This window comes from Vigna angularis, chromosome 3, assembly GCF_016808095.1.
Source record: "Vigna angularis cultivar LongXiaoDou No.4 chromosome 3, ASM1680809v1, whole genome shotgun sequence".
Classification (NCBI taxonomy): domain Eukaryota; kingdom Viridiplantae; phylum Streptophyta; class Magnoliopsida; order Fabales; family Fabaceae; genus Vigna; species Vigna angularis.
This window is the reverse complement of record NC_068972.1, coordinates 1,865,979-1,891,633: the sequence shown is the minus strand read 5'-3', so window position 1 is coordinate 1,891,633 and position 25,655 is coordinate 1,865,979. Positions and strand designations below refer to the sequence as shown.

The window sequence follows — 25,655 nt, the reverse complement described above, 5'->3', positions numbered from 1 at the left end:
GAAATGAGAAGTGTGAGATTGAGATTGCATCCTGTAGATGTTTATGGTCAAAACTATTCACGTTGTAAAATTGAGTGCAGAAAAAAGGAGTAGATTTTGCTTTCTCTGTTTCTTCAAAACTAAGCATAAAACAGAGTTATAGTATCCATTCATGGCTTCACATGGAAGCCAACGCATCAGACTCGGGTCAAAACCATATCAAATCCTTCTCTTCACTCGCACAGCAATAGCGTGACAATAGAATCTCAAATGCGGTGTCGTTTTCAGTTCGTTTAAGAGTCATCTATCTCAATTTTATTCCTATTAAGGAAGAACAGACACTTCCACTACAACGGGTATCTTAATCCAATCCAATCCTAAACCCAACCATTTTTTCATGGGGAACTGTTGCGGGAAGTCCGAGAAATTAACTGCAGAGATAGTCTCACGCGACGGCGCGAGAGTGTATCCCACCGTCCGGTTACATGGCTCGCCGAAGAGTATTCTCGCGGCGTACATTCGGTTTGCGCTTCTCCACAGGGAGGTTTCGTTGGACTTCGTGGAGACGGAGCGCGTGGGAGGGAACGAACATGAGGCTGCGGTGACGCTGCAGGTGGGATCGGAGGTTGTGTCGGGGTCACGCGAAACGTTGCTGCGTTTCATCGACGCGCGGTTCCCTGGGCCCTCCGTAGGGAGCAGGAACGTGAGGGAGGATGAAACGGCGCCGTTGTTGACGAGTTTGACGCGGGTGCAACACACCAGCATGCTGTGGCACTTGGAGCGGATGGTGAGGTGGGCGGAGGATCTGACTACACGTGGCGGAAGGAAGATCGTTGATCCCTCCATGGGGACTCCCAGGATGGAGATTAGGAAATTCGCCAGGAGCTACTCGGAGCTGCTTGAGATCATGATGGAGCACGCACAGATGGAAGAAACCGTCCTCTTCCCTATTTTCGATCACGCCGATCGAGGTAGCTACCGGCACAATTTTCATTCTTTTTATATATATTTTGTTGTAGTTATGGTTTTATAAAGTTTTTGCCACATAGTTTGCTGTGTATGGTTTGGTCGTATAGCCCATGTGAAATTTTACTTGCCTTTGAAGCAATGCTGTGAATGGATGAACGAATGTATGTTTGTTATGTGGTAATTGTTTTTGAGAAAAAAAAATGCAGGGCTTGCTAAAGCTGCAAAAGAAGAACATGCTAGGGACCTACCTCTTATGAATGGCATAAAAGAAGTCATCAAATCTGTTGGGGTTTTGGACTCTGGCAGCCCTGATTACCAAGAGGCTTTGTACAGTGTTTTTACTCGGCTGAAGTCATTGCTGGTATGTTCAGCACCCAGATAATTCTATTTGTCATGCTCTAAATTTGGATGTTTTGAATTCTATTTGACTTTGCCATGGTTGAAAACCTGTTGAGAAATAGGAAATCAAATCTGGGATGTGGAAACTGTAACTATTACTCTGTGTTTGGAAACGGATCTAGATGTGTTGTTTATTTTAGGTAAAAAGTGAACACCGTTGGTTTTAGTTTGTGCTTTTCACACCATGAATGTGTTTTTTAAGGGCAAAACGTGTTTCCAAAATAACACTATTAGCTTCTTATTGAACGTGAAAAACATCTGGATTATGGAACCAAACACAACTATTTGTGGCGTGATCCATACAACCGATTTTACTCAGCAGGAAAAGACTGTCAATTGTACTTGATTTTTGCATTTTCTGTAGTTCTTTTTACCCATGTCAATTTGATATCTGGGTGTGTTGTGTGTGTTTATTTGTTGTGTGATTTCGTTTAGGGGAAATGCAAACAACATTTTGCGGAAGAGGAGGTGGAAATACTTCCACTAATGGAGGCTTTGGAGTTGAGCAAAGAACAGGAATTGAGTGCATTAGAGCAGTGTTTTGACGTGATGCAAGGAACACACAGTCGGTTATTGAAGCTTCTTCTTGAAGGTCTCCCTTCTTGTGATGCTATGAAGTATCTAGACTTGATCAGCAAGTGTAGGGACAAAGAAAAAATGGAATCTATGCTCAAGACGATAGTTAAGTGACAGATCTTGTTAATGGGTTCAATGGTTGTGCACACATGGATGAACTGTCAGGCTTGCTTTGTCAATAGATGTAAAATTGCTTTTTTTTTTAGCGAGTTCTTCTTCTATAGGAAACAAGTTCCCAGCATATGTGTGGGGTTTCATGGTTCGGCTTTTGTGACCTGTGACATTCTGCTTCAACGTGTCAGCCTGGCCTTTCGGTTAAGGAAACAGAAAGCAAGGACAACACTTGGAAAAGCAGGGCATTTTCTTTTGCTTTTTTCTTTTCCTTTTCCTCATCATAGTTTGGATAAGGTTGTCATGAACATGTTCCTAAATAATGTACATTCAAATATACTCAAAAGTAAGTTAAGTTTGCCAGATTGTTTTGATTGTTAACTCCACAGTTTGTTGAAATCATTTAGCCAAGTTCTTTTTTGTCCATTAGCTGATCTCCAAAGCATCAGATTCAAAGCTACCTTCCTTACTACATTAAAACAGTAAGTCTCTTTTTTTTTTGGATCCACTGTTCAAAACCTTACAGATTCAAAACTGGTGTAAAACTTCAATGGCGTGTTAATTTAACAGGGGTTGAGATATTTGACAGATTAAGTATAATGGATTATGACTTGGCACACTCCTGTACCTAGAAGAATAAATTCATTATTATCTATAAATGTTTTGCATAATTTTGTCAGTCATAACATCATAACTAACCATGGTCATTTGGCTACCAATTTGAACCAGAAACATTGCCAATACGGCACTACCAAATTTCATTAACTCCTCCATCACCTCCACACCTTTGTCATAGTTTTTATGTTATTGTTATCATTGTCACTGGTGTCTACAATCCACTCTCTCCCTATCTTAACCACCTCACTGTCATTATTAACAATATACGACACACTTCTTTTATCATCGCCTCATTATTGTTACCTTCACTGCACTCATCTTCATTCATTACAATCACACAACGTCACCACTGGAGAAGCTTCACTATCACCAGAACCATTCTAACCACTAACAACCGCTTCAACATTCAGTACTACCAAACACTCTCACCTATTATTCATAAACTCCCTAAATTTGATTGTTACCTTTGCCCTAATGGTGAACTTATCACAAAGCAATCGTGTAATATTTTACAATGCTTTCGTCAGTGTAACCTCTCTTGTTTTATTTTCTTACTTCTGTTTCAAGGTTTGATCCTCCATTTTTGGGTTAAAACCACGGAAAGTGGGAAAATGGTGCATAAATGAAATGCAGTTTGGCATCTTAATAGTTGCACGAAGTGTGATAAAAGGAAAAGGACAAGGATGGAAACATAAAGATACTACGAGGATAAGACAGATACTAATACGCATGTATAGGTAGAAAATACAATACACTTGACATGTCCCATGATTCATACAGGAGAGCAATGCTAAAAATAATCTAAAATACATGTGTAAAAACAAAATTATTAAGAGGTGATACAAATTTAACAAAATAAAAAATAAACGTAAACTTGATTAATTTTACTCCGATGATATATATATAACGAACACAAATTTTTAAGTATTTACAGAACTAATAATCATAAAAATTTAAAGGTTGTATTAGACAAACACCATTTGGACAAAACAATAAAAATATCTAAAATACTTGCGTAAAAAAATAAAAGCATTAAAAAAGAGAAAAAAGAAAAGCATTAAAAAAAAAAAGAACATGAGCATGTTTTTTGTTTCGGTAAGGTTTTGATGTTTCCCGCTAAAACACTCTTGGTTGCACTGAAGACTGGATGATCCTTTGGTAGGGTAGACGGATTCGTGGGCGGCCAGACGGGTGTCTCTCCATGCTCTAGGTTGAAGACCGATCGGGTGTCGCTCCACGGACTTCAGGTGGACGTCCTCCTCCTTCTTCTTCATGACAGGCGGACATCTGTCAAAGACACTTCGACGCTCAAGTTAATAATATAACCAAGCAGTAAGTAATGCATGTATATATTGCATTCTGGTATGAAAAGATCTTTATTTATACTGGTTGTAATGGAATTTTATTTTTCGTGGGCCTAGCCTGATGACAGTCCAATCATACCTTAATTTTTCATTAAGGGCTTTAATGAGTCGTTTATCATTTGCAGTCTGATCATGGACGGTCGGCCAGAATGATTGGCTTGATGGTTGGCCCTGCCGGTCGGCTAAACTAGTTGGGCGGACGGCGCACTCGGACAGTCGACTCGGAAGGAGACCGTACAGTACATCACCCTGAGAACGGTACGGTACATTTTTTATATTTTATTTTCACATTTATAACTCATTAAATGAATTACTCTATCTATATAAATTAAAGTTTGCCTAAAATCTATTGATTTAGTTTATTAGTTTAATCAAAATATGTGTTCACTGTAATAACATTAATAGCTATTACTATCTTCTGCAATGAAATAAAAATAAAATGAAAAATTGAATGACCATTTTGTTCAAAAACAATAAGCGTAGTATCGCAACTTACAAGAGTTATTTTTCTGTTTTGAAGCAAGGCTATATTAATATAGTCGATTGCTTTTAATATTATTTGCAGAAGACACAGAATTAATGAATGGTTCTATTTTGCAGACACTTACAGCGAGTTATTTATCTATTTTGAAGAAGCTGTATTAATATAATTGATTGTTTTTAATATAATTCGCAGAATACACAGAATTAATATAATCGATCTATTTTGCAGAATACACAGAATTAATATAATCGATCTATTTTGCAGGATACACATGACTATGCTTATCAGTATAAACAAACTGATACTGAAACATATGCTTGTATCAGAGCAAGGATTGGAAGAAACTTTCTCGGTATCATTTTTGTATGAAAACACATCTTCATTCATGGGCCACTCAGTTTGGGGAAGAACATGATCTTGTATATCACTAAATACTTGCAGTAGGGTACATGGAAGGGCTTATTTATGTAATTCGAGTACTTCAACAAAATAAGAAATTCAGATATTAATCAAGTAAGAGAATCACTTAACATAAAATTTTCATTCAAATTCCTCAGAAGCATTGCATGATTAACCTGAAATGACAGAAATTCAGAAATTAAAAGAGTTACAAGAACATAAGGTAAATGGACATAGCTAGCTTTTGACAACATGAACTCGAAGCATCGGAATTGCAGGATCAATCAACTCAAAGATACAAACGTCATCCACTTCCAAATTACTCTCTTTTGCAAACTTAGACCAACCAGAAGAGAAAACATCATATTTTTCACGACAACAGATTAACTTCACCCACCACTCCCTATTCTCCATCTGCAACATCACATCCTTCTGGCCCCTCATACAATTCAAAAACTTGGGCACGTGCTTCTGCATAAAGAAACAATATTACACAGTTAGAAAGAAACTCAGTACAGAACCTATAATAAACTCATTAAAACAATGACCATCATTCGTATCAAAACCTATATACCGTAGCATTCTCTTCCAACTTAGCCTGCACTATCAAAGATGTGAAGTAAGGATATTTTGATTTAAAATTCTTGGTTATTTTCTGAGCTTTTAGTGACCTTGGCTTATTCAGACATTTTCCACTTAGAGTAGACTTCACCCCTGTGAATTACACAAGTAGAATTCGTCATTTTGAAATTTTAGACCCCTATTGAATTTAACAATGTTAACTAACTGTATGTTTTCATACATGTTATGCGCAGTAGATATATTTTCATGAATAACATACAGTTTGGTTGCTGCTTGATTATTTTTTGAACATTTGTCCCTTGATGAGAAGGACCACCCTTATCTGCATACACTTGTTGCTGCACATTGGCGTCTCTTTCCACATTCTGGGTTTTTCCACAAGGTTGAGAAGGGACCATTGATGACATTGGTCTGGGCTCTTGCTCCATCTGAGTTACATTCATGGTGTTAACTGATTCCTTACCAGAAGAAAAATAATCTAATTCTACAGCACTTGGATCAAGTATGGTTACATCAATTTGGGATGTTCCTTTGAATTTGAACATCACAAAATATCCATAACTCAAGGAATAATTTTCAACAAACTCTTTCCAACCCTTATCTAACCAAACCTCACCATTTTCTTGTGTCCAATATACTACCCATTCCTTTGAATCTGGAGGCCTAAGAGACACTGGATTTGGCAGAAAACTCCCATGTTTCCTTGTAAACTTACTAGGTACTTTCTGCAAAGAACCAAGCATTAGTATCCTAAACAAGGGTTCATGTTTCTATCATAAATATACAAGCAATTTTTCGAACTTTTCTTCTGTTCTAATAAATCTTATAATGCATGTTATGCAGGTGTAATCTATTCCAAATTAAGCAAAAAAAAAAAACAGAATATGAAACATCTGATGCAGATACATACATCTCATGCAAGCACACCTAAATTACTTTGCTTAGAAAGGCCAAGTATACTAAAATATGAATAACACTTACTATCCTTTCAATATTAGTTTCAAGAATAATCTTGAAAAAATGGATTGGAAGAGTTGCACTTATCTGACCAAGATGAGAAGCCATGAGAGGAATCTGAAGTTGGGAATTATATATATATATATAAGTAATGTTTTGCACTGCTGTACTCAACCGGGCAGCATGCGAATCTGGCAGCTTGCTTTCCAATCCAATGACTGTGTGTGCAATTATGCAATTCTAAAAAGTCATCGGGCTCAGCATGCGTTCCAGTGAATTTGAAATCTGAAATCTTCATTTATGGTAAATGCTTGCACCTAATCTTGTAAGTCAAAGTAGGCGTGCTCTAGCTGTCTCATTGTCTGTGTAAAGCTTTTAAAAGATGGTTGAAACATATAAAAAAAGACCATGATATTTTTTTTACAACGTATCACTATTTCAAACGGATCAATCACACACTAATTTATAAAAAGTAAAAAAAAAATTATTAAAAAGATATTTTCCATAAAAAAAACATTAAATTTGAGATTCTATTATTGAAAAAGATACTACTGTTAATTTATAGAATACAAAAAAAATATTGTAGTAGGATACTTTCAGTTTATTATCTATATATATATCATCTTTTGAAGTTAAAATCTTTTAAAAAAAATTTGAGTTATGTAAGTGACTGCTTATGTGAAATTTTGATTTAATTACCTTTTTTTTTGTAATTTAAATTTTTTAAATAAATAGAGTTTTTAGTTGTTTGATTAGAGAAAATATGATATTTTAAATTTAATTTCTCCGTCATGCCAATTGCACTGTCTTGCACAATAAACACTTCATATGCAACACTTAATAATGTTAGTTCAAATACTTACATTTCATAACTTTTTCGGGTACACAATTGTTTACTTTATATTAGAATAAAATTGAAAATAATGTTTAAGCCTATAATTTTTATTTTAGATTATCACAGGTAAGAATTTCCTTCCTGTGGGTGCAGCTAAGTGCCAATAATATTTACAGCTTATTTTGAGACTATATATCATGTTAAACAAAAGACCTTCAATGTTGGATGTTTCTAGTATTTTATTTTATATCAATTAGAGATTTAACCTAAATGACACTGGTGGTTCAGGGTGGGATATATCAATATTAAACCATCATATAAATCTTTAAAATAATCCAAATTTATAAAAGAAAAAAAATACTAAATCAATAAGTTTGTTTACATTTATTTAGACTATCAATGTAAAAAAAATCACATATACTACATCCATTTAGACTATAAATATTATACTACATAGATTGGATTGGAAATTATAATGAACCTCAAAATTGTTTTTTTATTTCAAAGTCCAATAGGAAGATCTGGTTCTATTTTCTTCTTTACATGTAAGAACAAGTAGTTGAGTAGAACATGTTATATAACAGCTAAAAAAATATGAGTAAGTCTATTAATTTTTATATATCTACAAATTAATATAACAATTTAATTTGATTATAAATATTCTGTTATCTTAATCAAATAATCTCCAAAGAAAAAAACTTGTTGACTTATCTAATTCAAAATCAAGTTCAGCAAGTGAACTAAATATGTTTAGTATCAATAAAATAATCTAGAAATTTATGAAAATAATTCAATATTTAAATTTAAATTAGATTCAATGAAATCGTGTTTGTAATGGTTTTAATCAATACTATTGATCTACTATTGGTTGTAATTGAGTTTTAAAAGATGGGTTGAGGTTAGATTTCATTCATCTTATTCATCTTCTTCCTAAGTTGCACTACTATTGATCTTTTGGAGATAAGACGGTTTTAACAGTATCAAGAAAATACGACCAACTGTGTACAATAATAAAATAGTAAATACTAATCACAAAATAGAGGAAATAAACATTGCAAATCTTATTGCATGTCAGAAACAGATAATGATTTACATTTTCATATTTAACTATTATTATCTAAAACAGCTTGTGAAAAAGGTTAGGATTATAACCTTATAGGATTTTGGACAGAGCCTAGAACTCAAAGTTAGAAGATGCATCCAAGGGCCAGTAAATATCAAGATCTCTCTGAGACTTGAAAAACCTGATTCTGGAACTGTTGAATAAAACAAAACATGATGGAAAGCATTTGCTTTTGTCTGCCACCTTCATCTAAAAGTACCACTCACTTCCGAAAAATCATCCGTAAAATGCTCCAAGCCACCAACCTTCTATTTGGACTCTTGCATTTTCTTTGCTTCTTAAATTGAGAAGCTAAGGCAGCAAGATGGACAGAACACAGAGAAGCAAAGCCACTCAAATTTTTGAGTGAGAAACCAACAGAGAAGAAGAATATCACCGTGAAGAAAAGAGAGCCACGGTGAAGGAGAGAAATAGAGAGTTCTGTTGTGTGAGAGATTTATACAGAGAGAGTCTGTTATTGTGAGTGTGAGTGAAAAGTGAGAGTTTTGTATAGCATCCGAGAGGGTGAGATTTACACAGAGAGATCCTCAGAGAGTGAGAGAAATATTGTAATCCTACTTTTATAGTAGAGATATTTTTCTGGACTAGGTCCCGTGGTTTTTTCCGAGAGGATTTTCTAGGTTAAAATTCCCAGTGTTAATTTTCCCTTTCCCTACGCTTTCATTTTTTACGCTTCCGCATAGTGCCCATTTTGGGGTTCACAGAGGAGGCAACAAGTACCGCTGTTTCCCAATAGTGGTATCAGAGCTACCGGTTCGAAAAAGTCAGAATCCCATAAAACTCAATGTCGCAACCGGAATCGCGACGGGACGACGACCCGAAAAAAAAAGAGACGCGATGGTTTTGAAAAAAAAAAGAGATTGGAGTCGCCACCATAGTTTATTCTGGGAAACTACGGAAAAAACCATAAATTGATAAGGCATGGTCTACAGGAACCAGATTCTAGGTTCGGGAGTCGATTACGCGAAGGGAAGGTATTAGCACCCTACAACGCCTGCCTGAAGGCAGTACCTTTAATTAAATGTGCAAAGTCGATGTGGTTTTCAAAATTATTATTATTTCCCGAAAATAAGATTACAAGACAATGCAAAGAAAAATATATTTTTTATTTTTTAGGAAGCCCGACAAGGATTGACCTTGCTCCTACGTATTCTCATGTGAGAAATCAGGGATACGTAGTTCTTTAAGAAAACTGCTTGAAATTTTGTTTAGGAAATTGTTTGAGAATTTTGTTTGGAAATGATTTTGGATAAATTTGGATTTTTGGGAAAGTGAACCTGACAAGGACTAGCCTTGCTCCTACGTATCTCCACTTTTGATGGAGAATCAAGGATCACGTAGTTCTGGCTAAAAAGATTATTTGTTGTTTGAAAGTGTTGATTTTTTTGGTTTTTGAAGATTTTATATTTTTTGGTATTTTTTGATGTAATATTTAGATTTTTTGCGTAATGAGCACTAGGCTGATGCGTATGATCGCACGAGCACTCACACGGCTTTTTCCTTATTTTTTTTGCGTAATGAGCACTAGGCTGATGCGTACGATCGCACGAGTACTCATACGGCTTTTTTTGTTTATTTTATATTTTGGGTAATGAATACTAGGCTGATAGGTACGATCGCACGAGTATTCATACCGATATTTATATTATTACATGTTTTTTAAAGTTTCATATTTTTTATTAAGAAGGATAGATGAGTTGAAATATATATGACACAAAAATGTGAAAAGCATAAAGAAAAATTGTGATAGAAAACAAGATAAATTTGTAAACTAAAAAAAATGATCAAAATGCATATATAAATAGAATGAAGAGAAAATGTGTACCTTGTTGAAGATTTGTGTGATGAAATAAAACCTTACTTGTAATAAGTTGTGAGAAAGATAGATGGAAGATGAAGAAGATGGCTTTATAGTAGAAATGTGGTATGGGATTTACTATGTATAGAGAGATTAGGAAATAGTAAAATGTGAGAGAAAAATGAAGTAGAGTTTTGGGATGGAATGAAGAGATTTTAAGAGAGAAGAGATGGATATTATGTAATTGTGTGTGTGTGAAGTGAAGAGAATGTAGATATTTATAGAGTTAAGGATGAAGAAAGTTGATGAATAAAAATAATATAATAAGTTGGTGGAAAATTTAGATGAAATAAAATATAATAAAAAAAGATGAATAGAAAAAGTTAATGTGGAAAATAAGTGAAAGAAATAATATAAAAAGTTGGTGGAAAAATTAGGTGAAATAAAATATAGTGAATAGTAAAAGTTAATATGGAAAATAAGTGAAAGAAATAATATAAAAAGTTGGTGGAAAAATTAGGTGAAATAAAATATAGTGAATAGTAAAAGTTAATGTGAAAAATAAGTGAAAGAAATAATATAAAAAGTTGGTGGAGAAATTAGGTGAAATAAAATATAGTGAATAGTAAAAGTTAATGTGGAAATTAAGTGAAAGAAATAATATAAAAAGTTGGTGGAGAAATTAGGTGAAATAAAATATAATGAATAAAAAAAGTTAATGTGGAAAATAAGTGAAAGAAATAATATAAAAAGTTGGTAGAGAAATGAGGCGAAATAAAATATAGTGAATAGTAAAAGTTAATGTGGAAAATAAGTGAAAGAAATAATATAAAAAGTTGGTGGAGAAATTAGGTGAAATAAAATATAGTGAATAGTAAAAGTTAATGTGGAAAATAAGTGAAAGAAATAATATAAAAAGTTGGTGGAGAAATTAGGTGAAATAAAATATACTGAATAGTAAAAGTTAATGTGGAAAATAAGTGAAAGAAATAATATAAAAAGTGGGTGGAAAAATAAGGTGGAGAAAAATGGATAATAAAAATGTTGATGGAGAAGATATAATTAAAAAAAATGTAAGTGGAATAATTAGAAAAGTTGGTATATAAAAATTAGGTTTAATTGTTTGCATTGTCCCTAGTTTGGCTGCAACGTGTCAAAGTAGTCCATCCTTTTAAAAAAATTTCAATTACGTACAAACTTGGTTTAAAAGTGTCAATTTCGTCCAAACGTATGTAAAATTTGTTTCAATCAAGTCCCTTCCGTTAAATTTACCAAAACGGACGTTAATTTTTTAGTTCTCTCTCCTCTGCTCTGCTCCTCTGCTTCTCTGCTCTGCTCCTCTGGACATTATAAAATAATATAATGATAATATAAAATATAAAATAATACATTAAGCAATTATTAGAAAATTTGAAGATGAATATTATTTTGTTGAAGATCTACTGACACGTTGATATGTTATTTTGTTAACAAATTGCGGCAGTAAAATAGATTTGATTAAATTGTTTTGATTCTTTATACATAATTACTTTAATATTTTTTTAAACTTCATCAAATACAATTCAATTTAAAATGAATATTACTTTTATTTTAAAATAAAATATTAAATTCGTGATAAAAATTATATTTCGCACAATATTTACAAACTATATTTATCATAAAAAAAAAATAAATACATGACAGTAAAATATTGCCACTTATATTATTATCTATGAATAAAAAACTAAATTAGTTAACTCATGGCTACAGTTATATCTTTCACGCAAAATATAAAAACTTTAAATTGTACATATTTACAAAAACATAGGTATTGATATCATCTTTCTCATTTATGAAAAAATCACACAAGATACAAAAATAATAATTACTCTCCAACCAAAACATTTAAAAACTCTAAAACTAAACACACTCTAATGCATATATGATTTAATAAATTTAACATAATTAGAAGTTTGTATTTTAAAAATCTAAAAAACTATCCATATAATTCATCTTGACTTCCTCTAATCATACAATCAGATGAATAAAATCATTCTACTTTTCCTATTTTGAATATTAAAAAATTATTCATATACTTATTAAATTTATTTCAATTAATATAAAGTTATTCACTTTAATAATTTTATATGTAATCATGTGTTTAAATAGTAAATAAAATATTTTTAATTAAATGCATTTTTTTCAAATATCGTTAAAATTAATTTATACACTTAATAATTTTACTTATATATCTTTATTCAAACAGTATAAAATACTACTTTCAATCACACATATTTTCTATAAACCAACGTGTCAGTACATCTTCAACAAAATAATATTCATCTTCAAATTTTCTAATAATTGCTTAATGTATTATTTTATATTTTATATTATTATTATATTATTTTATAATGTCCAGAGGAGCAGAGCAGAGAAGCAGAGGAGCAGAGGAGAGAGAACTAAAAAATTAACGTCCGTTTTGGTGAATTTAACGGGAGGGACTTGATTGAAGCAAATTTTACATACGTTTGGACGAAATTGAGACTTTTAAACCAAGTTTATACGTAATTGAAATTTTTTTAAAAGATGGACTACTTTGACACGTTGCAGCCAAACTAGGGACAATGCAAGCAATTAAACCTAAAAATTAATATGGAAATGAGGTGGAAAAAATAAATGAAAAAGGTATATGATGTGGAATGAGATGTGGAGGGTGATGTGGATGGTGATGTGGAGAGTGGGGTGTGATAAGAGAAAAGGGGTGGTGAGGAAGTAAAAAGTAAGAGATTATTTTGGGCCATTGGATTAAGTGTTTAAAAGAAAATTTGGGGTGCATAAAGTAAAATAAATAGTATTTTTTCATTTTGGTTTTTTATGTTTTTTTTTTATTCTTTTGTTCTTTTTTTTATTATTTATTTTTGTGAAAGTTTATTTACCCGGACGAAATTGGGTATTGACACTCAAGATGGAATGAGACATGTTCAAGCTAATTGCGGATAATTACTCCTACTGGAAGCCGATGATGGAAGACCATCTATACTGCAAGGATTTATATGAGCCGATCACAAATCCGGAAATTCCAGAAGGGAAGGCCGAAAAAGATTGGGAGATTCTGAATCGTAAAACAGTGGCTATGATTCGGAAATACATCGACAAAAGCTTGTTTGAGCATGTATCGACTTATACCGATGCATATGAGTTATGGACAAAGCTTGAATCTTTGATTCAAAAGAAGACTCCCAGAAATAAAGCTCACCTTGTCAGACGACTCGTAAAGTTGGAGTACACTAACGACCATAATATGATCGAGCATCTCAACACCTTCAAAGGTATTGTGAACCAATTAATGAAGGCGGATATGAAGATTGATGATGAGCTACAAGCTCTTTTACTCCTTAGTTCTCTACCGGAAAGTTGGGACACATTGGTGGTCACTCTCAGTAACTCAACACCAGATGGAAAACTCAAGCTGGATAACATTATAGACAGTTTGCTGAATGAAGAGTCCGGAAGGAAAGAAAGAGGAATGAGTAGTCACTCAGAAGCCAACATTGTTGAGATTAGAGGAAGGAGTGAACATAGAAGCAAAGGAAAACGTGAAAAGTCACGAGGAAGATTCAAGTCTCGTTCCAAATGTTTGACATGCTTTTATTGTGGAAAAGATGGTCACAGGAAGCCAGAATGTAGATTCCTGAAGAGAGATCAGAAGAATGGAACTGTACACCCTGATGTGGTAGATCCCAAAAAGAAGCTGGAAGAAAAGACCACAACTCGGTGGTATCAAATGATGAGAATGTGTTCCTTATCACTGAGGTAAACTATCTAAATATTGCTTTTGATGACTACACTTGGATAGTAGATACCGGAGCATCTTTCCATGTTACTCCTCATGAGGGATTCTTCTCATCCTGTCAAAAAAGAGACTTTGGAACAGTGAAGATGGGAAATCATGTCACAAGCAAAATTGTAGGCATAGGAGAAGTGACTTTGACGACAGAAAATGGAAACAAACTTGTGCTGAAGGAGGTAAGACATGTACCAGAAATGCGTCTAAACCTTATCTCAGTTGGTAAGTTAGATGATGCTGGAATGAACAACCAATTCAGCGATGGAAGATGGAAACTCTGTCAAGGAAGCATGATTGTTGCTCGAGGCAAGAAGGAAGGCTCCTTGTACTGCATGCAAGGAAAAATATACAAATGAGAGACGAATGTTGCTCAAGAAGAAAGTAAGGAGTTGTGGCATAAAAGACTGGGCCACATGAGCGAGAAGGGATTAGAGATCCTCGCAAAAGTTCATCTCCAAAGTATAAAAGGGCAACCACTTGAACTGTGTGAAGATTGCTTAGCAGGTAAGCAGTGTAGAGTGTCCTTCCGTAGATCTAAAAGTGGAAGAAGAAAAGAGCATATTTTGGATCTTGTACACTCAGATGTTTGTTCAACATCTGAAAAGTCCCTTGGTGGTGCTCAATATTTTGTTACCTTCATTGATGACCACTCCAGAAAATTATGGGTCTATCCATTGAAGAGAAAATATGAAGTTCTACGAATCTTCAAGGAGTTTCACGCCTCAATTGAACATGAAACTGGTAAAAAGTTGAAATGTTTGAGAAGCGATAATGGTGGAGAGTATAGAGGTCCATTCGATCACTATTGCAAGACTCATGGGATCAAACATGAGAAAGTACCTCCCAAGACACCTCATATGAATGGTGTAGCTGAAAGATTCAACAAAACGATTGCTGAGAAGGTCAGGAGCATGTTGTCTCACGCAAAACTTCCCAAGTCATTCTGGGGGGAGGCAGTGCTGACAGCAGCTGATTTAATAAACTTATCACCTTCAAGACCATTAAATGGAAAGATTCCAGAAGAAATATGGTCTGGTAAAAAGGCCTCATATCGCAACTTGAGAGTCTTCGGATGTAAGGCATCAGTTCACATTCCGAAAGATGAAAGAGCAAAGCTTGATGCTAAGGCGAAAGAATGTGTATACCTTGGTTCTCCGAGAGATGAATTTGGTTTCAGATTATGGGATCCTGCAAACAGAAAGATTGTTCGAAGCAGAGATGTGGTGTTCTTTGAAGATCAGACAATCCAAGACATCAAGAAAGTGGTGAAGCCAACATTTAAGGTGATAAGAGATCAAAGCCCTATTGTGATAAACAACTCAGGGGGAGAGACTCATCAAGCCGAACCAGAGTTACAACTTGATGAAATGGCTGAAGAAGCTGATCAACCTAATCTGATGGAAGAAGATCAACCAATTGAGGATGCTCCGCAAGAACCTCAATTGAGACGATCAACAAGGCATAAGCAACCGTCAAGAAGGTATTTTTCAGATGAATATGTTAATTTTACTGATGAAGGTGAACCTCAAAGCTTTGCAGAAGCAATTGAGATGAAAGATAAAGACAAATGGTTGCAAGCCATGGAAGAGGAGATGCAATCCTTAAAGGAAAATGAGACTTATGATTTGGTAGAATTACCAAAAGAAAGAAGAGCATTGCAGAACAAATGGGTGTTCAAGCTCAAGAATGAAGAGAACAACCCAAGCCCAAGGTACAAAGCACGAATTGTCGTGAAGGGGTACAACCAGAAGAAAGAAATAGACTTCGACGAAATATTTTCTCCAGTAGTGAAGATGACATCCATTAGAGCAATTCTTGGTCTGGCAGCAACACTAGACCTGAAGATTGAACAACTGGACGTCAAAACAACATTCTTACATGGAGATATAGAGGAAGAAATTTACATGAAGCAACCAGAGGGTTTTGAAGAACCAGGCAAAGAACACTTGGTGTGTCGTCTGAAGAAAAGTCTCTATGGTCTGAAGCAAGCTCCAAGACAATGGTACAAGAAATTTGATTCCTTCATGATCCAACATAATTTCAAGAAGACCTCCGCAGACCATTGTGTGTTTGTGAAGCATTATGAAAATGGTAAGTCTATCATACTTCTCTTGTATGTTGATGATATGTTGATTGTAGGGAAGAACAAAACTAAAATAGCTGCTCTCAAGAAGGCATTGAGTAAGTCTTTTGCCATGAAAGACTTGGGTGCAGTGAAGAGGATACTTGGAATGAAAATATCCAGAGATCGTTCTAAAAGAATGTTTTGGGTATCTCAAGAAGATTACATTGAGAAGATTCTCAAAAGGTTCAACATGCACAATGCCAAATCTGCTCGTGTTCTAATTGCTGGACATTTCAAACTTAGCAAGTTCAATGTCCAAAGAATGAAGAAGAAAAGGAAGAAATGAACAAGGTACCTTACTCTTCTGCCGTGGGTAGCCTTATGTATGCAATGGTTTGTACAAGGCCAAATATTGGCTATGCTGTAGGAGTTGTGAGCAGATGCCTGTCGAATCCAGGAAAGGAGCATTGGGAAGCTGTTAAGTGGATACTAAGGTGTCTAAGAGGATCTGCCAAAAGAAGCTTGTGTTTTGGCAATGGAGATCTAAAGCTAATCGGATATTCAGACTCAGACATGGCTGGAGATGTCGATTCAAGGAAGTCAACATCAGGTTATCTGATTACTTTTGCAGGGGGAGCTGTTTCTTGACAGTCAAAACTACAGAAATGTGTGACATTGTCTACCGCTGAAGCAGAGTATGTAGCAGTGACTGAAGCCTTTAAAGAGATGCTATGGATGAAGAATTTCCTAAGTGAATTAGGACATGATCAAGATGATTATGTGGTGAATTGTGATAATCAAAGTATCACTCATCTAACCAAGAACCCCATGTTCCATTCACGCTCGAAGCACATCGACGTGCGGTATCACTGGATACGAGAAGCGCTGGATGAGAAGAAATTGAAGATAGAGAAAATCCATACAGACTTGAATTGGTCTGACATGATGACTAAATCAGTACCAACCAAGAAGGTTGAAGATTGTTGTCAAGGTGCTGGTGTCATGGTACCTTCCAACTAAGACAAGATGCAAAGATGGGATGAAAGATGGAAGACCCATTTATTTGTTTTATGGGGAAGTTTTGTTGAATAAAACAAAACATGATGGAAAGCATTTGCTTTTGTGTGCCACCTTCACCCAAAAGCACCACTCATTTCCGAAAAACCATTTGTAAAATGCTCCAAGCCACCAACCTTCTATTTGGACTCTTGCACTTTCTTTGCTTCTTAAATTGAGAAGCTAAGGCAGCAAGATGGACAGAACATAGAGAAGCAAAGCCACTCAAATTTTTGAGTGAGAAGAAACCAACAGAGAAGAAGAATATCACCATGAAGAAAAGAGAGCCACAGTGAAGGAGAGAAATAGAGAGTTCTGTTGTATGAGAGATTTATACAGAGAGAGTCTGTTATTGTGAGTGTGAGTGAAAAGTGAGAGTTTTGTATACCATCCGAGAGGGTGAGATTTACACATAGAGATCCTTAGAGAGTGAGAAAAATATTGTAATCCTACTTTCATAGTGAAGATATTTTTCTGGACTAGTTCCCGTGATTTTTTCCGAAAAGATTTTCCACGTTAAAATTTCCAATGTTAATTTTTCTGGACTAGTCCCACGTGATGAGAAGCAAGTCCTATGGTATGTGACAAAAAAATCACAACTCTAAATTTCTCATGCGTTGCTAAAAAAATTCAGGATGCCCTAATTCCGGGTTGTGGCGGGAAACAAAAACAAAGTTGCCTTGACAATACACCATTTCACAGCAAAAATATATTTTTCGCTCTCATTCACTTCTCACTTCACTACAGAGAAATAAAGAATGGGATCCAAAATTCTTCCGCAATGGGCATCCAAACCCTGCGCCATGGGAATCGACGAAGCTGGAAGAGGCCCTGTTTTAGGTTTGCATTCCCTTTTTCCAATTTTTCATTTTCTCGTTTCACTTTTAACATATTTTGGAAATCATTTCAGGACCTATGGTTTACGGTTGCTTGTACTGTGCTCAGTCCTATTTGAAAACCCTAGCCACATTGAGTTTTGCGGGTACGATACAATGACAAATTATTATTATCTGTTCTCAATATCGTATATTATTGGTAGGATTTTTACAAAATGTGTTACTATTTTCACCTAGTAGTTTAATCGATTGAAATTGGAGGTCTCACCCTTGCAATTTTGTTGGTGCAGATTCTAAGACACTAAAGGAAGAGAAGAGGGAAGAATTGTTTGAAACTTTAAAGACTAATGATTCTATTGGATGGGCTGTTGATGTCATTGATGCCCGGGAACTCTCTGCTAAAATGCTTAAGAAGTAAACTGATCAAGCTTATTCATTCCGGATTTCACTGGGTTTTCTGTTTACTGGCTAGACTTTTTGTTGTTGTGTTTTTGACAGGAATAAGATAAACTTGAATGAGATTTCACATGACTCTGCCATGGGCCTCATTGATAGGGTGCTAAAAATGGGAGTGCTTCTAACCGAGGTCAAAACCTTGCCCAATTTATATGATAAGTTGATTTATCTATTGCTCAAATGATTTGAGGTTCAATAAGGCTGGTGCCCATGCCACTTCTTTTGTGTGTTTTTGGATGGCCGTTTCTCCCTACCACGAGGCCATTTTTCAGTTCAAATAACTAATGAGCTACAATGTTGATATATTGAGAAAGATGTTAGTTATGTTCAACTGGATGTTCTTTCAAACAAGCTCTTATTCATGAATTTCACTTTCAATGGGCACTGGTTGTTTAGTTTCTTTTCTTCGGAACATGTAGTGGAATTGTGTACCGAAAGAGAGTCTGTTAAAAATTGTTATCGTTAAGTGTATAGGGGTGATATTAAGAAAATGGTAATTCAATTACTGATGTGAGAAACACATAATTTGTTCCTTTCAGGTGTATATAGACACAGTTGGAGATGCAGGGAAATATGAAATGAAGCTGTCTAGAAATTTTCCATCCATCAAATTTGTGGTTGCAAAGAAGGCTGACAGCCTTTACCCCGTTGTCAGTGGTGCAAGTATAGTTGCAAAGGTACTGATCTCCTTTATAAAAATTCCTTGGGTGAAGTCTCACAGCCCCATAGCTTAATTACAACTTTAATCCAATCTTTCAGGTTACAAGGGACCGTGCTTTAAGAGAATGGGTACTTGATGAGACTGCTGAAAACATGCAGAGGGACTTTGGTTCTGGATATCCTGGAGGTGAGAATGCTGTGATTCTATCAAATGTCGCAGTATCTATCATTCCGATTAACATTGTACTTACAATAAATCTGGTTATGTTTTCATTTGTATAGACCCTCAAACCAAAGCTTGGCTGGAGGATCACAAACATCGTATCTTTGGATTTCCAACATTGGTTCGATTTAGTTGGGGAACCTGCAACTCTTATTTTAAAGACGTTGCACAAGTGTTATGGTAAACTTGCTTTCTTAAGCCTTGGGGAAGTCTTTAACTTTAGAGAACAAGATTCCGTAGCTTCTTCTGCTTAATATATGTTAATGCATTCTTCATATCATTTTTTAACATGAATTATGGGGTTTTAGGTATAGAGGAAGGAAATGGTGATAAAAGACACTAAATACTTTTTAAATTGTTACTACTTTGGTATGGTGTGATATATATATATATATATTACAAGGTGATATGCTCGCCAAACTTAAGGATATGGTCAAATTAATCATTTGGTCACTATAAGTGACACTCAACAATTAGATCCTACATTAAAAAAAGTTAGTTTTAGCCTCTTACTGTCATTGACCCCTATTTTTACTATGTTTCTGATGTTTTAGTCCCAGAAAAACTTTAGTCATTATACGCCCTCCAAGGAATAAGGTTTTTCATAAAGAGGTTGATTCTTAATGAGATCTGCTAAAATCCAATTATTAGTTTAACCCTTAAAGCACCGACCCTTACTATATACTGATCCTAACTAATCCTAACTAAACAGGAAACAAATGATTGGATAAGGAAATATCGTAACCAATTTTAAGAGATGATTAGGAATGAGGAAACTAGTTCTAAAGGATATTCGAAGATACGATAAGAGTTTTTCATATATTATTGACACTTTCCATTTGTGTTCCTGAACTAGGGTCTACTTGACTACCCTGGATCATTCGGGAACAATGCTAACATACTGCTAGGTGCTGTTTGTAACAACCATAGGCAACCTAAGTCCTGTGTTTGGTTCAACTTACAAACTAAAACCTGTTCTCACTATTATTTCCTTTAAATTTCTTTGGTATCTTCCAAAGAATACTATTTTTGTGTTTTAAAGGTTTCAAGGTTTACTTGCTACAATTATTAGCAATCTTGTAAAAACCTAAGGTGTTAGGTGTGGTATAATATTTTTTAACACAAACTCCTCACCTGAGCTTCGAGCCTGAAGCATAAAAAATGAACAGGACCTTTGTACCTTTTGCTTTAATTTAATTATGAAGTGGGTAGGAAGACTCTGAACTCCTGGCCATTTGTAAATCTCTGTTGAAACACAATCCCTTGGCTTCCCTCTTTGAAATTGATAGCTTAATCCTTTGAAAATTATAATTTATTGCCGCCCATCATGATCATATCCATGATTTGATGAAATTTGAATCACCTGAACGGTCACGCACCCTGGATATGGGCGAAAACATCTTTCCACTTTCTCTGTTTTAATGTTCCAAGATTCATGCAAGAGTTATTTATGATTATCACTCTTCATGAACACTTGTTATTGTTTACAGGGACTCTGACAATCTGGATGAAGATGGCGGAGGTGGAAAAAATAGTAATGGGAAGCGGCAATTGAAATTAAGCAATGTGGGTTTCACCTCATCCAAGAGGGGAAGTGAAGAAATAGAATCTAGTGGTAAAGGACGCTGTAGGTTTTTTCAGGCTCGTAAACTTGAGCACCTTACTAATTTCTAAGAGCGATGCTTTAATATTGTCCCCCCTTTGCGTTGTTCCAGTAATTTTTAGCCATGTTAACATTCCAATTTCATCGTTGGGTAACATTTTCTGTATATAGACTTTATTAGATGATACTTCACTCTAACAAGGCCTGCCTTGGGTATTGTATAAATTTTAAATTAGTATATCTATTGGATTAAAATTTAAACCGTGGTATTAAACATCTATTTCTATTAATGACTCAATGTTTTCTACCAAGCTCCCCAGGCAAATACCTGGGGATACTATTTCTCCCCAACAGGCTTACATGCTTCAATTCCTGGTCCTTTAGTTTAAAATCTAGAGTTTCTTCAAGGAATTTGTAGTAGTGATTTTGATTGAATACACCATCTGTTTGGATGATTGTTTCCAAAATCACTTGTGTTCCCCTTGTGCAAAACAAGATGGCAAACAATAAATTTTGTTTAGTTTGAAATGCTTGCATTCAACTTGCAAACTCTATTTCTTTTGAACATTTTCAATAAATTCTTTGCATGGGTTCTTAATAATATAAGCAAGATTTTAATGTGAAGTTTACAAATAATATTTTTGATGGAAGAAAATTGTCTATTACACAACTTTGTTCAATTTTATAAAATAAATTCATATTTCTGAAATTGACATTAGCCTATATATATATATATATATATATATATATATATATATATATATATATATATATATATATAAAAGAAACTCTTGTAAACAACTTTCATATTAGATTCCAGAAAATGATAATATACTTTTAATGTGCTAGGAGCAAAGCAAAACTTTGTTTTCAGTTTTGTTCATGCAGCCTTATGTTTAAAATCAACCCACTTGTTCTCTGGGTTTGTCTTTTGTTTCACTCTAATAAAAGAATATAGTCAGGATAGAAAATTTGACATTTGAAAGAGAATTCGTATTTAGCCATGTGTCATTCTTTCAAGTGGAGGGACATCAAAAGGAAGGTTAATATTCTGTACAATTTACCTATACTATTTATGAAGTCTAGACTTGCAATTTCCGGTAGGCATATAATTCAGTCAACCCTGCCCTTTCCGTCTCACGGTCTTTATAAGTGCCTTGTTTGATATTTTGAGTGTTGAATATATTTGGTGCAATCTGAATAAAGTTTTATTCATAAGAAACAGATACACGTAACATAAATTGTCACAAATTCAAACTAAAGAAAATACATCGCTAGATCACCAAATACTATATTCCCTCAAACAGTTGTTACAGAATATACAATGAACCATTTTTTTCGCTTTCTATATCAACAGAAATGACAGTATGAGAGGATAGATCAGGACTATCATAAGCATATTGGAAAATCTGATTTTGTTAAGGTTGCAGCTTGCAGCACCATGACGAGTCTGATGTTGGTTATTTTTGTTTGCTGCACCTGCTGCATAAACAGGTATAACTGCTGCACCTCCTCCTCGTGTGTCAGATGATCCTGAATTTCCATTTCCGTGTGAATTGCCACCATGACCACCACCTCCTTCTATCTTACTTCCATCTATTACCTTATCTTCCAACTTTCTCTTCTGCATAATTTCTACGTAAAAAAAAGTATCACCACATGCTCAAGAAAGAAACTAACAAGGTCATAAATTCTGCCCAAATGAGAATTGCAGCAGAAAATGACGTGGTCTGTTACTAAAAACACTTGTGCACACATTCCATTGGTAAATGTTGGTGCTATATAATGACTAAATTTCACATATTTTAGTTATCCAAAGTGAGTTCTTGATGTGGTGTTGGATACCCCCAAAAGACCACTAATATTTTTCAAAAGCATATTTTTCTTTTCTAACCGACCTGTACAAAAATTTATATGCCTTGTCTTGCAATGGAATTTCAGCAAAAGGTTGTTATAGCATCTGAGATTTCTAATTGTGGGAGACAAGGAACATCGAAAAGGTAACAGTCCATGCACAGAAAGAAAAGAAGATAGTATATTAAGGTAAGAAGGACAGTAATAGAATCAAACTAATACTATACTAAACCATCTGAAATTCTTGATACAGAATAGGAATTGTTTAGCACTGGAAAGGGTCAATCCTTACTCAGTAGTTCTACAATTAGAAAACTCAGCTTGATTACCCTGTAATAATAATTCTATTAAACAATAAGCTTATGCCTGTGAACCTCATAAATTATTATTAAGCTCCTTTCCACAATCTTGATATGATATTTTCCTGTCTTTGTTACTTATAGTACGTTTACTGTGAGATGAACACCACAGCTATTAGCTGGCATACACAGAGCAGGTACCCACAAATGGAATAAAGGGCTATAGCTATAACTATAAGCAACAGTATATGAATTCATATCTGTTTCTGTAGTGAAGAAAAATTATAAAAAAAGAAAGCACTTAAATACAATAATTGAAGTGTTATTTTTACTAATTTTAAATTAAATCAAAGTTTTCACTTCGATCATCGTATACTCTTTTAATGTAAATTTTATCGAACTAAAACATCAGCTTTGATTGGAAATCAGTAAAAAACATAAAATGCTGCTTTGATTAGAACTTTAAGACATGTTTTAGTTACTAAAAAGAGATAGAAATTAGAAGACTACCTGAAGAAAAGGTGCTGTGAAGAGGATATGCAGAAGAAGTAATAGCAATGAAGCAGATGAAGATGAAAAGAGAAAATGCTAAGACTTTGAAACCCATTTGTAGGTATAGGACTCTAGCTAGTAATCTAGCTCAAGATGACTCCTTTTTATATGAAAATGAAAATTTGTTGGCGCATCTTCTCACTTTCTGGGTCAGAGGGATTATGCAGAAGGAGATGGTTGCAGCTTAATGAATGAATGAATTTCAGAATTAAGAATAATATATAAAAGGAAGTTTGGCCTTATCTTTTGAAGAAAGTGGTTTCACTGTGAACCTTTTAATTAATATAAGAAAGTAAAGTATAATGGGTGGTCCAAAATCTAAATATTAAATCGCGAATCTCTCACCAATCACACTCTCATCTCAACACTCAACACTGATTACAATCTTCAACCACCATCGTTACGTGTCCCACACAAGCTCATATCATGTTGAAATGGGTTAAAACCCATTGTATCCATCACAATTTTCATGATTTAAAAAAATTATAAATTTTGACATGGATTGAAATTGAGTCCAATTAATTAAAAATTCAATTTATTTGGATTAAATTCATAATAAGTCAAATTAACTTATCAATTCATCTATAAATTTTAAGTTATATTAAAAAATAAAACTTTAAACTTAAACCTTCTTCAAATATTATAAATAGATAAAAAAAATAATAATAATTTAATGTAAGATTTGTTTTATATTGCTTTTGAATTTTATTAAAAATTTAACATAATTTTGGATTATATTTAATTTTTTCTATTCTTGTATATGAAATTTATATTATTTTGAATAATATTTTGATTGAATTTTATTTACATTTTAATTAGAAAAAAATGTTATTTTTTAGACTAAAAAAACATTATAATTGAGTAAGTTAATAAGTTAATCTATTTAATTCATCAATATGATGGATAAATCAAATTTGAATTTTTTAATTTTGTTAATAAGTAAATTAAATTAACTCTGATCAATTCGTAATAAACTAGATCAAACTATATCAAATGACTAATTTTCATAATACTACTCATAACCACATTACTTTTATCCTTCACAATGCACTTCTGAAATTCAAATTATTATTATTATTTTCATTTTAAACCATGTTGCATTTCCATTTATCAATACATAAGACATTTGCTTGACAAAAAAAGTATATATCACTAGGATTCACACTCATTTGATGAAAAGATAATAAACAATGTAACTCGTTTGACAGGTTGAATTATTAGAGAAGAGATAATCTAAATTTTATAAAGTTGAATAAAATAATGTTATGATGAAGTTCACAGAAGAAATTATATAACTCCAAATCCAATCGATAATTTATTCCATGTTTTCACGTGAAATGTGCACGTTAAGCTGAGTTGCTTTTAGCTGTAATAGTATGAAATCTCACGCGATGTCGCATTCATGTTAGACATAAGAATTCAATGAAGAACAATAAGAAACATAAGAGACAAAACATTGAATACAGATCGATGTTGAAAATCAATCAGACTGTCATTACCACCTATTTTCAACACCTTTTTGTTTGTTTCAATAACATCATCGTCAATTATAACTCTATTTAGTCCTATTACATAGGATTTAAGAATTTTAAGAATTTTCTTCTCAATGATACATTTATAAAAATTTAAAAAACTGTCATATAAGGAACGCTTTCATAAAATAATTGTTTCGCTCCTACGGTAAACTCGCATAAAAGTGGCTTTTACTGAATTTAAAAAACTCATAAACAGGTCTACAAACTATAGATAATTATAAAAATAAAAAATAATAATATGAAGAGAGTGTAAGAAATTACTTTGTTTTCTTCCATCTTATCAGAAGGAAAGAGTGCCTGCCATTGAAGGAAATTAATAATTTGACTTATGTTTTAAATGACTATCTTTACGTTTATTTTTCACTTATTTCTAGCTTAGATTTTTTATGGTTTGCAATTAGCAAATGCTACATTATTATTATTATTCGTAAATTATTAGGGTGGATTGTGTGGCTATAATAGTACTCCTTTTTTTAAGCCAAATTAATGATTAATC

General features: G+C 33.8%; 4 protein-coding genes across 6 annotated transcripts; 2 read left to right on the top strand and 2 right to left on the bottom strand.

Moving 5' to 3' along the window:
- On the top strand, nt 1-2,415 carry LOC108326629 (uncharacterized). Its single transcript, XM_017560232.2, has 3 exons — nt 1-950; nt 1,155-1,309; nt 1,783-2,415. The coding sequence occupies exons 1-3, from the start codon at nt 377-379 to the stop codon at nt 2,035-2,037; spliced, it is 984 nt and encodes a 327-aa protein (XP_017415721.1). The 5' UTR covers nt 1-376; the 3' UTR covers nt 2,038-2,415.
- A 2,599-nt stretch (nt 2,416-5,014) lies between these two features.
- Nucleotides 5,015-6,763, bottom strand: LOC108325241 (putative B3 domain-containing protein Os03g0621600). Of its 3 annotated transcripts, XM_052874808.1 has the most exons (5): nt 6,463-6,763; nt 5,702-6,206; nt 5,474-5,613; nt 5,297-5,370; nt 5,015-5,075 (listed from the first exon to the last, which is right to left on the bottom strand). In XM_052874808.1, the coding sequence occupies exons 1-5, from the start codon at nt 6,544-6,546 to the stop codon at nt 5,054-5,056; spliced, it is 825 nt and encodes a 274-aa protein (XP_052730768.1). In that variant the 5' UTR covers nt 6,547-6,763; the 3' UTR covers nt 5,015-5,053. The 3 variants fall into 3 exon arrangements, with proteins under 3 accessions (XP_052730768.1, XP_052730766.1, XP_017413767.1); XM_052874806.1 differs by having other exon boundaries at nt 5,015-5,370; nt 6,463-6,759; XM_017558278.2 differs by having other exon boundaries at nt 5,015-5,370; nt 5,741-6,206; nt 6,463-6,750.
- A 10,991-nt stretch (nt 6,764-17,754) lies between these two features.
- LOC108325263 (ribonuclease H2 subunit A) lies at nt 17,755-21,180 on the top strand. Its single transcript, XM_017558305.2, has 8 exons — nt 17,755-17,981; nt 18,052-18,123; nt 18,268-18,391; nt 18,476-18,563; nt 18,973-19,110; nt 19,193-19,280; nt 19,376-19,496; nt 20,807-21,180. The coding sequence occupies exons 1-8, from the start codon at nt 17,900-17,902 to the stop codon at nt 20,988-20,990; spliced, it is 897 nt and encodes a 298-aa protein (XP_017413794.1). The 5' UTR covers nt 17,755-17,899; the 3' UTR covers nt 20,991-21,180.
- Nucleotides 21,181-22,104: 924 nt separating this feature from the next.
- On the bottom strand, nt 22,105-23,849 carry LOC108325242 (uncharacterized). Its single transcript, XM_017558280.2, has 2 exons — nt 23,583-23,849; nt 22,105-22,554 (listed from the first exon to the last, which is right to left on the bottom strand). Exons 1-2 carry the CDS (start codon nt 23,677-23,679, stop codon nt 22,265-22,267), a joined length of 387 nt encoding a protein of 128 aa, XP_017413769.1. The 5' UTR covers nt 23,680-23,849; the 3' UTR covers nt 22,105-22,264.
- Nucleotides 23,850-25,655: the final 1,806 nt, after the last annotated feature.

Coding starts and splice junctions, on each gene's coding strand:
- LOC108325263 (XM_017558305.2), top strand. CDS start 17,900: ATGGGATCCAAAATTCTTCCGCAATGGGCATCCAAACCCTGCGCCATG. Junction 18,124..18,267: donor AGCCACATTGAGTTTTGCGG/GTACGATACAAT, acceptor TTGTTGGTGCAG/ATTCTAAGACACTAAAGGAA. Junction 19,111..19,192: donor GTGCAAGTATAGTTGCAAAG/GTACTGATCTCC, acceptor CCAATCTTTCAG/GTTACAAGGGACCGTGCTTT.
- LOC108326629 (XM_017560232.2), top strand. CDS start 377: ATGGGGAACTGTTGCGGGAAGTCCGAGAAATTAACTGCAGAGATAGTC. Junction 951..1,154: donor TTTCGATCACGCCGATCGAG/GTAGCTACCGGC, acceptor AAAAAAATGCAG/GGCTTGCTAAAGCTGCAAAA. Junction 1,310..1,782: donor CTCGGCTGAAGTCATTGCTG/GTATGTTCAGCA, acceptor GATTTCGTTTAG/GGGAAATGCAAACAACATTT.
- LOC108325242 (XM_017558280.2), bottom strand. CDS start 23,679: ATGGGTTTCAAAGTCTTAGCATTTTCTCTTTTCATCTTCATCTGCTTC. Junction 22,555..23,582: donor TCACAGCACCTTTTCTTCAG/GTAGTCTTCTAA, acceptor TTTTTTACGTAG/AAATTATGCAGAAGAGAAAG.
- LOC108325241 (XM_052874806.1), bottom strand. CDS start 6,546: ATGGCTTCTCATCTTGGTCAGATAAGTGCAACTCTTCCAATCCATTTT. Junction 6,207..6,462: donor AAACTAATATTGAAAGGATA/GTAAGTGTTATT, acceptor GGTTCTTTGCAG/AAAGTACCTAGTAAGTTTAC. Junction 5,614..5,701: donor ATATCTACTGCGCATAACAT/GTATGAAAACAT, acceptor TGTAATTCACAG/GGGTGAAGTCTACTCTAAGT.